Source organism: Haplochromis burtoni, unplaced genomic scaffold (genome assembly GCF_018398535.1).
Source record: "Haplochromis burtoni strain Fernald_Lab_line unplaced genomic scaffold, NCSU_Asbu1 Contig_85, whole genome shotgun sequence".
NCBI classification, from domain to species: Eukaryota; Metazoa; Chordata; class Actinopteri; order Cichliformes; family Cichlidae; genus Haplochromis; species Haplochromis burtoni.
In genome coordinates, this window is record NW_024582446.1 from 1,265,924 (window position 1) to 1,282,654 (window position 16,731).

The following is a 16,731-nucleotide window of genomic DNA, read 5'->3' on the forward strand; positions in this document are numbered from 1 at the left end:
CAAATATAGTTATTTGGCTTATATCGTGATAGATATCGTTATCGCCTGAAATGAAAAAAACATATCGTGATATGAAAACAATCTTATATCGCCCAGCTCTAATTTAAGGTAACAGTAGTATAATTTTTACATCTGTGTATCATTTGATGTTGCTACAAGATCCAGATGATGCAATTCCCAAACAGTGCAAGATGGCTGATTACTCACTTTGAACTCAGTATAGATCAAGCCCCCGTCTTAGGTTTTGGGTTTCACATAACTATTGTTTAACATCCCCAGTATCTGCTGCATTTGCAGTTACAGCAATTATCATTTCTCATTCAAATTTTAACTTAGCAGTCTAGCAATGTGCTCTGTCATTCTTTGTTGTGCATGTGCCTATCAGGGACAGTGTCATGTACAGTCTTTAATTCCAAACAATTACCAAAAAAAAAAAAAGTGCACACTACGTGGAAAAGCACCTAGACAACCGCAGACACCAAAGAAGTTGTGAAGTGTATGGTCTGGGTGGCACATCTATACAAAGCCTGAAATCTGTCACGTGGGCCTCTATACATCCATAGGTAGAACGTAACATAATAAACCACCACCAGGAAAAATGCAAATTATAAGACTCATTTGCTACATAGAAGATTTCTTTATAAGAAGAAAAAGATGCATTTTCTGAAAACTACGGCCTCTAAATAGCCCAACAGTTAGAGAAGACTGCTTATTGGTCAATCCAAAACCTGACCGACCAGTCTGATGCCTGTATATATTTATTTAAACATACTGAAGCAACACTTCAGCTCTGATAAATGAGACACACCCCTTCAGCAGTCAAACCATTCATTCCTCTCACGCTTTAAACAAATTTCCAAACAGTTACTACCCTTCGGTACTAAATTGTTTAACTTGCACAGCAAGCAATATTGCAAGATATGTCCAAAAGAAACATTCACCTGATAGTCTTTCCTTGTTATATTTGGAACATCCATGTTGTGGGTAGATGGGCAGATATCTTCATACTTTTTCTGCGTAAAGATGTCAAGTCCAGTAAGGTGAACCTGGGAACAATGAACTGATTAGAGCTTACCTTGTGCCAAAGAAGCATTCTGTATTACTTGTACAACTGAGACCCATCAGGCTAAAGTTCCTTAAGCGCTGAATTCTAAAGTATAGACAAAGTGGTTTTACCTTTGCATGTCCATGCTTGCCAGTCTTGGAGGTAGACATGTCAACTATCTTACAGGGACGTCCTTTCAGCATGACATAGCCATTCTTCCTCAGTGCAGAGCACTGCATTGGGTATGTTGTAGAGGCCCCAGCATCAGCAGTGGAGAAATCATCATCTGCCATAGTGGATCCACAGGTTGTACTGTATCACCAGGATACATTTTTTTTTTAAATTAAAAAAATATATACAATAAAAAATAACAATGACAATAAGATGATGATTTAACAAAGAATTTGGTTAATATGATTTGTATAGTGTCAAAAACCAATGGCCCATTGCAAGTTTACAAGAGGAATTATATAAGTGACATTAAAAAGTGAGTAATCAGCACAGATTTCCAGATTATAAACATGACAACTTAGCTCAATCTATCACAATTCAATACTTAATCTAATGTCAGCCATCCCTTTCGAATTACTTTGAGTTTGTTTACTTTGCATTTGTTTTAAAATAATTATTGCATTATTCTAAAAGTTCAATAAAGCTATAATTTTAACATGCATTCCCCAAACTAGTGTAAACATTTCTAGGCGTTGCACCCATACACTGTATCCAAACACTGCTGCCTGCTATCCACCCGAAAAGCTAACGGCTAACGTCATATGTGAATGTGCTAAATCTATTTGGACACCAAGCTGTTGGGTTCCGAAATGTTCCCATAAACACTACTAAGTGGAAAAAAATAATACTCCAACACGGTAACTTGTCAGCCACCCTTTTCGTTCACTGGGTCAAAACAAAAGGTCGCGTTTTTCTCACACTGGCTAGGCTGCTAAGGTTAGACAAGCCCCATTAACGACCTAGCAGGTTACGTGGCAGCTGGGCCAGATGATCATCCGCCACTACAGCTTTAAAACAGTACAATAACCGCACCTTCATCCTGTCCCTTTTCTGTCATAGTTAGCCACGTTAGCTCGCTAACCCAACCTACATCCACTGACACTGGATAACGATACTGCTGCTAATGTTAGCTTGACAACAGTGCTAAATAAAAACCTCAACGAGCGCCCACTAATTCCAAGTTACCGACAAACTGTCGAGATAACGAATGCATCACAGTGTTAGAGATGAGGTGAGTTTTCATTACACCGCAAACAAGCGCTGCACATAACGTCAGCGCTACTGTCAAAAATATTAAACTTGAGCCTGAACATTTAGCTTACCTTATATCTTAAAGAGAAAAGGGAGAGTCACTTCGCATGCGTGGAGCTTTTGTACCGCATGAGAAGCGGAGAGGGCAGGTACGGGCTCCGGTGGCATGTGTGACGTGTTAGTAGGAGGAGGGTGGGGGCGCTCATATAAACGTTGCAACGTTATGCGCTGGAGCGCAGTGGCTTCCTGGAGGTAACTTCCGCCCTCCCTTGCACACCTGTACAGACCTATCCAAAAAAGCCTTTTTTTTTTAAAGTCCCCCTGCATCAACAGTAGGCTATATGAACAATCAAACAGTCAAGACATGATGTGCTTGAAGTTCAGACCTTCAGGTTTAATTCACTGGGTTTAATGAAAATAGTGCATTACTGTTTAGAAATTACAGCTATTTTTATGCATGGTCCACTAGAGGCTCAAAATTAATTTGATAAACTTTTTTAAAATAAATATTTTTAAATATACTTTGCATGCAGTGCATGAAGTCTAGAGGGCATGGGCATCACTAAATGTTGCATTTCCTCCTTTGAAATGCTCTGATAGGCCTTTATTGCAGCCACCTGCTTGTTTATGGGTATCTCTGTCTTTAATTTCCTTTTCCCTAATTGAAAAGCATGCTCTACTGGAGAGATTAGGAAAAGAGATTGATAAGAGATTGCTTTTTCAGAGCTGTTCAGGCTTTTTGAGATGTTTTCTGTCTAATCTGGCCTTCTTGTTTTGTGTTTTGTACACCCTCTGTATTTCTGTTCATGAAGACATCTCTTGAATGTAGACCTTGACAATTATATACCTCCTTGAGAGTGTTCATGACATGGTTAGATGTTGTGAAGTTGTTTTTTTTATTCCAAAGATGGAATTTATGATGATCCATGTTATTTGACCCCTTTTCGGGTCTTTTGGTGTTGCTGAGCTAATCAGTGCAGGCAGATAAATTCAGTCCAGAGTTTCCATGATGTCTTCATTTGCCGTTTGTCCATCAGTGAAATGTAATAAAACAGCGAAATGAAAATTGTGATTTAAAATACTTCTTTTATTTTTTCTTGTACAAAGAAAATCAGACAATATATTTTCTTAAAAGCATAACATATATGGCCTGTTAACTTGTAATGTGAACATTAAAATTTATATATATTTTTCTAGGGCAAAGGTTGTTATTTTTGTGGTTAAAGATAAACATAGATAGAGAAAGCACCATCCTGTGTTTCCATGTGTGCATTAACCCATGATGATTTTAATTTACAACACAACAGTGGTGCTTACAGTGAAGTGATGACACTGACAACTGCAAATTGGTCTTGAATTATTCCCTGGGTGTTGCTGGGGGCTGCGTAAAACAGATTGTGTTTCAGGGTAAGCAGATGTGTCTGAAAGCAAAGTAAATTTCTTCTATTATCAGTTAAACACCCATCTCCAACCATCTGTTCTCTGAACTCCTTGACTCTTTGCATGGAATTTCCAAAGTGAATGGTCTTTTTTGTGTGTTGCTACATACTGTAAACACACAAAGTTCCTCCATTTTTCCATTTTTCTTTTTTTTACAGGTGCACTTTGTAAGATGATGCAGAAATTAATAATAATAATTATAATATAAATCTTTAGCAGTCTTTAAAATCACATCTAATACGTCACTTCAATCTAAACTGAGTATAAATAAATGTTCTTTCAAATTCACGTAATTTAACATCACAACAGGGACTACACCATGATTAGCTTTCAAAGCACTGATCAGTTTTACAAAGTAAACAAAGGCTTGCACTCACTATTAATATAATCACTGGGTAACTTCATTTGTGTAAGACACATACATGGATATACATACATTATTCTGCAGATTAAAGGTGACATATTAAACAACCAGTAACAATAGACATAATAAGTTTCTGAATGGCAGCTAAACATTCATACAGCATAGTCATACACTTTAATAGTTTGTTGTCTCTTGTGTTTCAAGTTATAACTTCAGTGCTGTTTCATTAGCTCATTCATTAAGTTTTAAGTTTTTTCATGCTTTAATGCCAATAGCCAGCACTATTTTTTATAACCACTTGGGGGCAGAAGATGAAAGCTGATAAGCTGAGTATTTTACACACTAGCACAAAGAGCAAAATTAGTATTAATTTGAAACCAAGGATTAATTCAAATCCAATATTCATTCTCCTTTTTGCTCTATTTTTTGCTCTCCCCTTGTTCATATGCCGACATCTAGCTCTTTAGCTCCTAAATATGTCAGTATTCATAAGCCAGTCTCTATTCAGTTTTGGTCTTGAGTAGGTAGTTTACATTTAGTTTATATACTTAAAAATAATAATGTGCAGTGGCTGTAAATATCACTATGAGGATGATAAAAGAGAACCAAAACAGTAGTAAGTATCCTGGAAACTAACGATGCTACACATATAAACTAAGTTTCGTAGAGCTGAGGTGAACTGCAGAGTTGGGTTGTAATTTTCTGTAGAGTTAGTCATGTCATGTTATTTGTTGTCAGTGTAAAATGATTGTAGCTTCTTTGAAAGTTTCCCTCATATTTTGATAAAATGTAAACCTTTCTCCATGCATAACGGAAACATGACACTTTCCAACATTTCAGCGTTGGTTTTTGTGTAGTTCACAAGCCTTAAAAAATTTCTCTTTAACAAATCAGGTGGTCGTTATAACGCTAAATTGATAAGTGTGTGATAAACGAGCATCTAGGAAATAATATCGAATATACACTTGTATATCATAGAATAAGACTACAAAAGCAAACAGCTTTTGTTTTAGGCATTTGTGGATGATTTAAGCTCTTGCAGTTCACTATTATCTGTAGGGATCCAACGTCCCTTGTGGAAGATAGCAGCAATCTCTTCAAAGGATTTGCCCTTGGTTTCCGGCACCCGAAAATAAATAAATAGTACGAAGCCAAGAAGCAGCACGGCAAACAGGATGAACACGTAAGAACCCAACCAATCCTGGTGAGAAATATTAAAAACACAAATCAGGAATTATTAGTGAAGCTGAGATATGTCAACCTATTTGGGTTCACGAGAAACACAAGTTTACATTGCCTATGTGTGTCTTTTTCCCCTCACCTGTATATACTGAAAGGTCATGCCTATGATGAAGTTGCAGGTCCAGTTACAGCAGCCAGCTAGAGCAATAGCAGCAGGTCGAGGTCCCTGGCTGAACAGTTCAGCCACTATGAACCACGGAATGGGACCAGGCCCAATCTCAAAGAAACTTACAAAGAGGAAGATAGCTGACATGCTGACGTAGCTCATCCACGAATATTCATTCTGGAGGAAAGAGCACATCAATCAAGAAAAACAGTTTTATTCAAATTTATGGACATTAAAAAGGAAAAAATGCAGTTTGAGCACTTTTTGTTACTTTCTGTTCACAGGTGTGTCTCACTGAGTATGCACAAGAAATGTAGGAGCTCTCTCTGCAGAACCCAACCTTCCAGCTATTTTTTCTGGCTTTATTCCCGACTCAAAATGACATCTCAACTTAACACATAATAATATTCTATAATTATCTTTAAATGTAATTATGCAATTGCCTGTTTTATACAGTCTTTTTGTTTACTTTACTTTTAAAATACAGACTGATAAACAAGTTGATCAAGATATCAACAGTGATGTAACTTTTCTGCACTACATAATATGATCAAAGCATTGCAAAAAGACTGAAGGTGTGAATCTGAAGTGACAAACCTGCAATTTGAGGCCCACTGTCATGGCAACAGCACAGCAACACATTCCCCCAAGACCAACCAGAGTTAGGGTGCGTCTGCCAGCCCTGTCCACCAGTGCCACCTGGAACACATATATACATATAAATGTGTGTGTGTGTGTGTGTGTGTGTGTGTGTGTGTTTACATGTATGTAACAGTGTGTAGATTGAAGAAACAATACTATGCCAGTACATGGTTCCTGTTTTACATTTTTTGCAAGTTTATGTGTGTTTTGTATTCATATTGCTACTCACAGACACCATAGTGAAGATCATGTTGATGACCCCGACTCCTATAGTGGCATAAACTGGATGACTGACACCAGCTCGAGAGAAGATAGCCGTAGAGTAGTAAAAGATCTTAAAGAGAAAACAAGCAAAGGTTTTCTTGACACTCTGAGTGGTTGCATACTCAGGAAAAGTCACAGGTCTGTAGTCAATTAACTCAGACAGAGTTAAAACTGCTTTTTCCACTCACAGCATTGATGCCAGACAACTGCTGGGAGAGGTGCATCATGAGGGCAACAACCAGCTGTTTTCTGTATACAGAAGAGCAGATCTGGGAGAGAACAGACAAAAGTGAAATATTGTTAAAAAAAAAAAAAAAAAAATAAATTTTGGATAAATTTGTGTGAATGGTGTTTTTTTTCTCCCTATCTTTGGGGAATTCAGTGGAAATACCAGAATGCTGTATTATACACTCAGAAATATTCTGGTTGCAATATTATTTCTAGTGGCTCAGGCTATTTGAAATACAAAAATAACTGTTTTAAAGCCATAAAACCTGAACTTTTCTTTTGAGGTGCTGCTGAAATATTGACATTTTGTGAAAATGAATGGTAAACGGTGTATAAACAATAAAACTGCACAGACACCTACCAAAGAAAAGATAGAGACTCTGACCTCTTTGTCGGCCTCTTCTTTTTCCCTTCTCATCTCTTCCAGATCCATAGTTGGATCATACGGCCCCTTTAGACGACACAGACCTGAAACAAATCATAAAATTTTCCAATTCCTTACTTAAATAACTGTTGTAGGACTATAATTTAAAATGTCCTGTACAGTTAAAAACATGCTTTTAAAAATGGCTTTAATATGGGAGGCAAAATGCTGGCGTTAATTGTTTGAGTGTTCCTGGAGAGCAGAAAAGCACTATAAAAGAATCAGTAAATGTGCCAAAAAGTATTGCCAGAGAAAAGTAAAAGCTATTTATGAATCTTGGAAATTCAGTTATTCGCCATATTGCCAGGAGTTGCCAGGAGTGCCTATCAAGGTCTCCAAAAATAATAAAAACACTTCCCCGGTGTCCTGTTTTTTGGTCTTTTTGTTTTTGTTATCCTCTATTTTTACTCTTTGTTCTAAGCTAAACAAACCAGCTGTCAACAGTGTGTCTAATACCTCTCATGTGCAATAATTTACCCAAGCGTACTGCCAAAATATACATTTGAAAGTTCCACGATGAGGAGTAAGTTTCTGTACTTACTTTGTCGAGCCTCTTGCTCCTTGCCCAATAGGATGTAAAGGTATCGTGGACTCTCAGGACAAAGAGGCAGCAGAAGGGATTGCAATATTGCTGGAGCTCCAGACAGACCAAGCAACAGGGGCCACATTTTATCATTACCAAGCGCAAAATCCAAACCTATTACCTGCATCAACATATACATTTCAGATTATATCCTCCATGTGCTCTTAAGCAAAGATGATGTGCATGTACATGTGCGTGGATGACTGTAGCTCACCTGGCTGATTAGAATGCCAATGACAACAGCGAGCTGGTGTAATGCTCCCAGAGCCCCTCTGTAAGCTTTTGGTGCAATCTCCCCAATGTACATAGGGACTAGCCCAGATGCCAGACCTTAAATATGCATTATAAGTGAAACCATTTAAATTAATACATTTGCAGTTACAGATACGACAGTATAACAAGACTGTTGTTTAATGTCCATGTGCAATTTAGGAACTCTAGTTCATTTAGAAATCCCAGCGCAGTGTTTACATAAAACCCTTAAACACTGGGATTTCATTATGTGAGCGTTGATTGAAGACTGTAAGATGTCCGTTAATGTACCACAATAGAAACCCATAACAGCGCGGCCTGAGATGACCATGATGTGTGGCTTCCACATCTTACAAAGACCCATCAGCAGTCCAGCTGCTACAGCCAGAACATTGACCATTAACATCCCTTTTACCCTGCAAAACAAGAGAAAGTAAACTGACAGTTTAATACAAAAAATGTTCCTCCCTAAACTTGCTACATCACTCCTGTCATTAGTCTAATCATTTTCCATACTCTAGCTTTTAGTTTTTTAACCAAATTTGTTTCACTTGTGCCATTTTAATTCATTTTTCTTTTCTTACCTCCCTTTCAGATCACCCACAAATCCAACCAAGAAGGAGGATACCATGCCACCGATGGAGAAGATTGCCACTGACAATGACCAATACATGATCACAGAAGGGTGGTGACCTGGGTCTTCTTCTGTGATGTTTTCTGATGAACCAGCAGCCCTTTCTGTCCACACACCCAGGGACTGGCCATAACTCTTTTCAATGATCTACAATACAGACACAGACATGTTATGAAACAGTACGAGGAAGGCTGCAAACATAGAGATAGACTTGACTCAAAATTTGCTTGCACAAATAAATACAAATATGTTGCATCCAAACGTGAAGTCCTATAGGGAGAAAATCCACCATGAACATCCCTCAGTATACACAGTTTATACAAATGTATAGACAGATTTTGTTTTTTCACCACATTTCATAACAGTGTACAAAGAAGTTTCATCAAAGCGCAGACAGTACATTAGTTAATTTTTTCTTCATTCATTTAATCATTTTCTTAACTTTTTGATGTTCATTACAAAGTTGCAATATTGATGATATACTGATATATATAAAAGTTTTTAAATTTCAAATCTTCTGTAGTGAGGTGGTAGTGGAACCTGGCAGATTCTGGTTCACTATTCGGTGAGGTTTTACCTGCTAAAACTATTCAGTTAGATTTAGGAAAAGATTATTATTCGGTTTCAAATACGCCCACTCAAGCACTAACACTACACTGAAAGTTAAATGTACTGAGCGTGTAGAGGATCTTCCCAAGTGTGTATATGTGTGCTATAGTAATCAGAAGGTCATTTTTATCATCTCTTACAGTCCATGACTAAATTGGACAGAATGTAAACTTGCAACAATGGACAATAAGATTATTTTCAAACTTCACTGTCATTTCATTATTTGAAAATCCTATATCAGTCAATCTCTACTTCCCAGTCATTCAGTCTAGTGCTAAATATAAACCTTACCTTACCTAACAATGTAATCAAAAAGCACCAAATTGCTACAGAATTTTACATCCCTCCTGTTCACCCTGGCTGGCAGGGACAATTGGGTAGCTTAGTAAGGGTGAAGTAGTCTACCTTTTGGGGTGCGTTGATGACTCCAAGACTGTATCCAAACTGTAGGGATCCCAGAGTGGCTGTGAACACAGCCAGAGCTAGAGTGCCTGTTAGCTGCTGCAGAAGTGAACAGTAATGATGAGTCCACAGAAATTAATAGACGAACAAACACAAGCTGCTTTATTTATAATAAACTCAGTGTTATTTCACAGTAGAAATAAAAATACAGTGCTGTGCGAAGGTCTGGAGCCACCTCTCAGTTCTTTATACAACACTATGGCTAACCCAATAACAGCCAGTTATTGAAACATGCAAATATACATGGAAATACAATCTATAAAGCAAAAATAAAGTTTATACAACTCCAATAAACTTGAAAGTGAATATTTGGTATGACCACCCTTATATAACCCATGTCATAAGCTGTGGTGGACCTCCCCGGAAATGTAATTACATGTCACACTGACAACTACTGTGATTAGCCTATTACGTAGCATCTCAACAGGAGTAACTATCAAGATATAAATTCCCTGATGTCAGGAAATTGCTGAAGGAGATTGTAGAAACTGCTGGAATGGATTCAAGAAGAAGGGGGTGGGGGACAAGTGGGGACCCAGGAGGGAAAATGCCCCACCCTTTTATATATTTTTTTATTGTGGCTGGCACCAAGACACAACCACAGGTCAATTAATATACAGATAAGCATGAATGCCAGTGAGAGCACTGGCCACTTACATTGGTTACATAGCAGTCTTTACAGAGATTCACTGCAATCTCAGTCAGCCAAAATATATAATCTCTCCAGCATGTCCTGAGCTTGTAGGTCATACCCAAAAAAGAGGCATTTGGGAGGCATCCTGGTCTGATGCCAATGCCACCTCAGCAGCCGCCTTTCAGTGAAGAGGAATAGTAACTCTACTCTGAGCCTCTCCCACATGACCAAGCTCAACACCCTATGGCTAAGGCTAAGCAAAGACACCCCTCAGAGAAGAGAAAACTCATTCCTGCTGCTTGTATCCACAATTTTATTTTGTTGGTCACTGGCCACAGCTCATGGCCACAGGTGGGAGTAGGACCCTAGATCAACCTATAAAGCTTGAGATTTGCTTTTAAGCTCAGCTCCTTTAACTCAGCTCTCTGTCGAACTCCTGCTCCATTCTCCCCTCACTTGTGAAGAAGACTCAGAGATCTTTAAACTACTCAATTTGGGGCAGGAACTCATCTCTGACCCAAAGTGGGCAGTCTACCATTAACGGAGAGCCATGGCTTTGCACTTGGAGGTGCTAATTCCCATTTCCTGCCAGTCACTTCACATTCAGCTCCAAACTGCTCTAACACAAGCTGGATGTAACTTCCTGAATGTTCAAGTTCAAGTTCAATTCAGATTGATGTATATAGCACCACAACACAACAGCAGGCACCTCAAGGCCCTTTGCATTGTAAGGTAAAGAGTGTACAGTAGCAGAGAAAATCTCAAAAACAAATGACCTCCTGTGAAAAAGATGGCAACAGTGGGAATGGAAAATTCAAATTTAAAAGGAAGAAAACTCTGGTAGAACCAGGCTTAGGAAGGGGCAGTCATCTGCCATGACTGGCAAAGGGTGAGGGGAGGAAGACAGCACAAAAGACACATTGTGAAAGAGACCCAGAGAATAATAATTACTAATCTCAGACAGAGTGGTGTATGAACACCCAGTGATTAAAAAAGGGGAGCGAATGAGAAACATTCAGGCCCCAGCAGCTCAGGCTTTTTGCAGCATAACTAAGGGAGTATTCATGGTCACCTAATCTATATCTTTTATCAAAAAAGAAAGTTTTATGCCTAATCTTACAAGTAAATGTCTGTCTCCCATAAACAAACTGGGAGCTGGTTCCAAAGAAGAGGGCCCCAAAAACCTGCATCCCATATGACTTTGAAATATCCTTTTAATATTCTCATTATATACTACACAAAACAGTAAGAGAACCAACTAATCTGGAAAAAGCAGAGCTGATATCCAGAGTCCATGAAATCTGACCCCCTCTACGGGAACAGAAGCAACTAAAAACAACAGAAGCTGAAAACAGTATAGACAGTTATAGCGAAAACATTTGCCTAATGATAAGCTCAGGACATGCTGGCATGGGACAGGAGGAGTAAACAATTGCTGCTTTCCTAACTTTTTGGGGGAGGAAAGGTAACATTTTTTTTCAAGTACATTTTCCAGCTGAGCGTTAGACAGTCAGATCAACAGGTAGAGCATTATTCGCTCTACCTGCTTAGGCTGTTACTGCTACATTGCTCCATGACACCCAAATGGCTCTCTCAAGTAGGCAGGACATCTCCAAATTTCAGATAACCTCCAGTCTGGGATGAATGCAGCAGTGGAGTCCTTCTTCTTTAAAATGACAGACAGATATTGATACCCTTTGATCCCATTACAATTTATATAATACTGATCATTGATAACTGACTTTATGACCCATTGTACACTGTGCTAGTTTCAGTCATTATGCAAATGTACAAGGTTGGGAAACTTGCAGTCAGCTGAGACTGAAGAAGTCACTTGGATGAGTGAAAATGCTACACCCACATGAATAGTGAATAACAAAATAAATAAAAACGTGAATACTGTCATGTATTCCTGAAGAAGAAGAATAAAATTGAAGAAGGTCTAGCTCCTGAGGTATCCAGGCAGCAGGAATAAACACCAAACAGCAGAAATATATACAGACAAGTAGGGCATACAAGACAAGACAAGAGGACATACAAAAAAAGAGAAAGGCACACAATAGAGGCAAAATGTAAAGAAATGAGGGGTGGCTCAAAGAGTTACTCCTTTATTCACCATTTCTGTAAATAAATGCTTTCACACAAAAGTAATTAAACAAGTTTAAGGTCTCTTTGAAGCAGACACATAATTTTAATCACAAGAGTGTCTTAAGCAAGGTAATAATGCAAGCAGGACGCCCTGATGATTAAAAGCCAGTGTCCTCTCAGTTAACAGTCTCTAAGCTTTAAGCATCTTTACGCCAACGACACCTGCTTTCAAACATTGCTTTCCATGAACCAGTAAAAGGAGATAGATATGTAGCCATTTATAAAGCGCAAAGAATGTAAAGAATGTACATGTCCAAATACGCTTACCTTTCCCGTCTTCATGCTGGGTCCAAAGTGTCAGGAGTTTAGCAATGATCAAGCAGCATGCCTGATTACACTGTGTCCACTGACTAAAGACAAACACACACATGGCACATGCACATAGATGCACACACATCCCAGGAAGACCTTTTACAAATAAATGAAGCAATAATATTCCTGATTTCAATGCACAAACCTACATACTACTATAGTATATCATATTTATGGCAAGTATAATGAGACAACGAAGAATTTACGTTGAAAAGTTCTGATCTAAAGATCTTCTGTGTGGTGCTTCCACTTGATTATTATGAAACATGACGTTTATATTGCAATTAAATATGGAATCCAAAGTTAGCATACTGTTGCTAAAAAAAATGCTTTTCTTGATAGGAGCAATGACATTATCTTTCTCTTCCTCTCACTCTTACACACACACACACACACACACACACACACACACATTTGCTGTTAATGATATACTTGAGTGCTGGACTGGACAAAGTCTGAGGATCAGACGTGATACGAATGTGCAAACTTGCAAAAAACAACTGACTCTCTCATAAACATGTTTAGAAAGCAGACAACTCGAGAAGAGTAATGCTAGTTTCATTTATTTCTCTCTTACAGCATCTCTTTTACAAAACAAATAAATCCCAAAACAGGACATTAGTAATGCTCTTTTAAAATAAAGAAAACAAGAATTAAATTGAATAAAGAATAAAGTGGTTTCGTCTTTGAAAGGAGAAACCTCAGTGTAATGACAGTCAGCATTTTCCAATGAGGGGAGCGAATTAAATGATTAACAAACACCTCAATAATGCCCCATTCCCACATGATCATTAATCAGACACAGAAATGCATGTGTGCACACATACACACACACACGGAAGACAGTGGTTTCTGCAGCTAAGCTCTTTATTGCTATAATGTTAGAGCCTGCTCCCCCTAACAGAGATCGGTAACCCTAAGTTAAAGGTGCACAGTAACAGCTACTACTGTATATGGATGTGTAAAAAATCCTTGAAAATACAACAGAAAACATTCAACAATTTAACAGAAAATAAGAACTTCAATCAGAGGATCATTACATTGAGAAACATGTCCATTTTTTGTGAACCAGAGAATCAATTTACTGAGAAATCTAAGAGCAAAGTTATTACAAAACAGGAGTCCATCTTTTTAAGCTCTGACTTTAAATTTAAACCATCACCAGGACTATTATATGTGGCAGGTGTGCCAGCTGGTTGCATTTCTGTTAAAGGTGTGAGTTTTAGGTCTTTAGTGGTTTTAATTTACTGCTCATGCAAAGTCTTCATATTTTCATAGTAACAGTAACTGAGTTCTACATGAGCTTCCCGAAGCTTGTCTCCAGGTGGTGGGATGATGACGGTTTTAATGTAAAGCCAAAATCGCCTCAATTTTGACAAGTAAAATCGATTTCATAATTTTGATGATTGAGCTGTGCAAAGTATTTGGACATATATGGCAAAGTTTCGTCATAATTAGTTGCTCCTTTCAAAGAATAATCAAACTCTTAAATTTGTTAATGTACATCTCCATAAGTGGAGAAAAATAACATCGCCAGTGAGTTACGTTAGATAATAACCTTCACAGAGATTAAAAAAAGAACAACCAAAAACAAACCTGTAATGTAACCATATCGGCCAAAAAAAAAGCAGTAATCTTTTGGCCTCTGATTAAGTTTTGCTTACATCATGCTAGGCACTGTACAAACAGTTAGGAGCCAAAAATCAGAAGAACCAACCAAGGAGGAGCATGATTCAAGACGACCCCACAGTTGTTAACAACGAGTGCTTTCACATGCACACAGTATTTGGGATAGTAGCTCATATCCTGTTGAGGCTATGAGCTCTTTATATGCATTGTCATATTTCTGCAGCTAAGCGGCTGTAAGAGTGAACAGCCAAGACACTACTGTGTTCATGGAAACACACAAAACACCCCCCTCCCACCCCAAAATCAGCCATTAATATTGCCTATTTTAAACGTATGGTGTTCAGACACCAACTCATAAACTTCATACTACGAAGATAAAATTATAAATCTGCATGTAAACACACTCAGTGTTGCTTTGATCAGATTAAGGTAAGTTTACACACAAAGACATGAATTACTTTATTCTCGCCGGACATTGATTTCAATGTCCAACTTTGATTGAGATACACAAATTCACACGCACGCATACGTACACACTAAAATACCCTCCTGATTTCAGAGACACAGATGTGCTGTACATTTCATCAAACTTCAAAGACTGTCTGACTCAAAACTGTCCCACAGAAAAATAAAAGAACAGAAATAAACAAAAAAAAAAACCCACTCCCATTGCTCGTTTAATATTACAGTATATCTGATGCAGCACCTTCAGAGTTTAAAGACGTAAAAGTGAAGAGATCATCATCACGATGTTGGCGGAAAGGGGTGAGGTGAGGAATGAAAGGAAAACAAAGAAGGGAAGAGGACAGGATGGACCAGTGATTTTCATTTTAAAGGGACACAGATATCATCTTTGCATACTGTTAAGACCCACCTGACGGCAGAATGTCTCACCGCATCTCTATCGGTGGCATGCGATCGAACGTTAAATCACAACTCGGTTTTCTCAGAAACCAAAAGATAGTGAGGGGAGGAAGTGGAGGAGGAAGGGAGTGTCAAAGGAGAAAGAAAATCAATCAGGCTGTCTGCTTTCATCGCTGACATTCAAAGAGGATTTGTCATCTCTCAGCTGCTCTCCCTGCACCGTTCTATTAGAAGTATATTTAAATTTAGATTAAATTGTATTCATATATTGCTTCTCCAATCTCTGAGGTGTAGTAGTATTCCACACACAGTGGGTAGGAAGTAAAGAAATTGATGAATATGGGTCTCAAAGGACTGAAAATGAGTTTGAGCTACCAAGATGGACAGGAGTGAAGGGAGGGGGGTTAAGAAAGGTCAAAAGTGTATTTCTACATTTGTCAAACACTTGGATGCACTGGTCAGTTTTGAGGGAATAAAGAGAAAAATTGAGCTACATAAAAAGAAGAGTTGCAGAGAAACAGGGAAGAAGAGATTGTTTGGAAAGTCGGTGGCACCAGTTTGCCAGTCAGCTGGATGGCTTCTGAATGACCCGGTTTAATCTAGAATAACTTCTGTCTTTATTTAGAATTGGTTTTTTTCCACTAAAATAACTTCTTTTTCTCTCTCTCTACACTTTGTAAGCCTCTCCAGTGTTGCAACAGTTCATTTGTGGCATCTCGGTGAGTCGGGTTCACTTGTGAGATGTGTGGTGGGTCAAGGTCGGCTGCCACCAGTGGGAGAGTGAGGCAGAGTGAGTAAGGGGAGACATCACCAGTTCATCATAGAGTTTCTGTTGAGCGTCATGAAGAAAACTTGACTGCTACCTCCTGAGCGCACGGATGCAAAGAATACCTGGATAAAAAAAACATGAAAAGCATGTGTTCTCAAAAAGCACAATTATTATTAGCAGTGATGCAATTGAATTTACTTTTATCAAATAATATGTTAAGTGTACTCGAGACATCACCACCTACAAACTGTGACATATGTATAGGTATGTCCAACCTGCATCTAAAACTCTTTTTCACTAGAAGGGACCACATCCGGAGTTAGGCTAGGCGACACTTATTGAAAGATAAGCATATATCCATATAGCCTGAAGAAGGCATTAATGAGGACTGGCAGCAGCTCCTGGGCTGAGCAGATCCACAGTACTAATGAGAAGTGTGGGAAATGAGAAAGGAGAAGGAGATAATAAACTGCCTGGAGTGCAGGGAGGCATATATAAACCATGGGACTGAAAGGGGAGTGTATGAGATATGGTCCCACTCTTGAAATACAGCAGTATTATTCCCAAAATGCTAAAATTATGCGTGGCAGTTCATTCAAACTTTGTTGTTTGGTTATGTTTCGGGTGCACCGTATAATAAACTTAGTTCTTAGAATTCATGTTTTAAAAGCTTCCATATGCAAATGTGGGCTCTGCTCTATCCATACAGAAAAGCACTGCAACCGCAAAACACTCAAAACTAGAGCAAGTAATGTTAGGTAATTTTACAGTATGTGACTAGTGCCACACTAGTCCAAAGCAGTAAGTCAGCATATTA

General features: G+C 38.4%; 3 protein-coding genes across 12 annotated transcripts in view; all 3 read right to left on the minus strand.

Annotated features, from left to right (window-relative positions):
* eif5a2 (eukaryotic translation initiation factor 5A2) overlaps nt 1-2,531 on the minus strand; it is a 7,360-nt gene extending 4,829 nt beyond the window's left edge. Inside the window, exons 1-3 of the mRNA XM_005926032.3 lie at nt 2,380-2,531; nt 1,177-1,357; nt 942-1,046 (exon numbers count right to left, since the gene is read on the minus strand). Of these exons, the coding sequence (XP_005926094.1) occupies nt 942-1,046; nt 1,177-1,338 (267 nt within the window). The 5' untranslated portion in view covers nt 1,339-1,357; nt 2,380-2,531. The remainder of the gene's footprint in view (nt 1-941; nt 1,047-1,176; nt 1,358-2,379) is intronic.
* Nucleotides 2,532-3,374: 843 nt separating this feature from the next.
* On the minus strand, nt 3,375-12,715 carry slc2a2 (solute carrier family 2 member 2). Its single transcript, XM_005926035.2, has 12 exons — nt 12,608-12,715; nt 9,502-9,597; nt 8,438-8,634; nt 8,145-8,269; nt 7,816-7,931; nt 7,560-7,722; nt 6,956-7,062; nt 6,555-6,635; nt 6,332-6,436; nt 6,058-6,159; nt 5,434-5,637; nt 3,375-5,313 (listed from the first exon to the last, which is right to left on the minus strand). The coding sequence occupies exons 1-12, from the start codon at nt 12,620-12,622 to the stop codon at nt 5,122-5,124; spliced, it is 1,503 nt and encodes a 500-aa protein (XP_005926097.1). The 5' UTR covers nt 12,623-12,715; the 3' UTR covers nt 3,375-5,121.
* Nucleotides 12,716-13,194: 479 nt separating this feature from the next.
* tnika (TRAF2 and NCK interacting kinase a) overlaps nt 13,195-16,731 on the minus strand; it is a 55,000-nt gene continuing 51,463 nt past the window's right edge. For all 10 annotated transcript variants that reach the window (XM_005926043.3, XM_005926041.3, XM_014334763.2 and 7 more), the window contains one exon: nt 13,195-16,036. In XM_005926043.3, the coding sequence (XP_005926105.1) occupies nt 15,953-16,036 (84 nt within the window). In that variant the 3' untranslated portion in view covers nt 13,195-15,952. The remainder of the gene's footprint in view (nt 16,037-16,731) is intronic.

Coding starts and splice junctions, on each gene's coding strand:
- slc2a2 (XM_005926035.2), bottom strand. Junction 8,635..9,501: donor TCATCAACGCACCCCAAAAG/GTAGACTACTTC, acceptor TCTGTATTGTAG/ATCATTGAAAAGAGTTATGG. Junction 8,270..8,437: donor GTGGGTGATCTGAAAGGGAG/GTAAGAAAAGAA, acceptor CTTGTTTTGCAG/GGTAAAAGGGATGTTAATGG.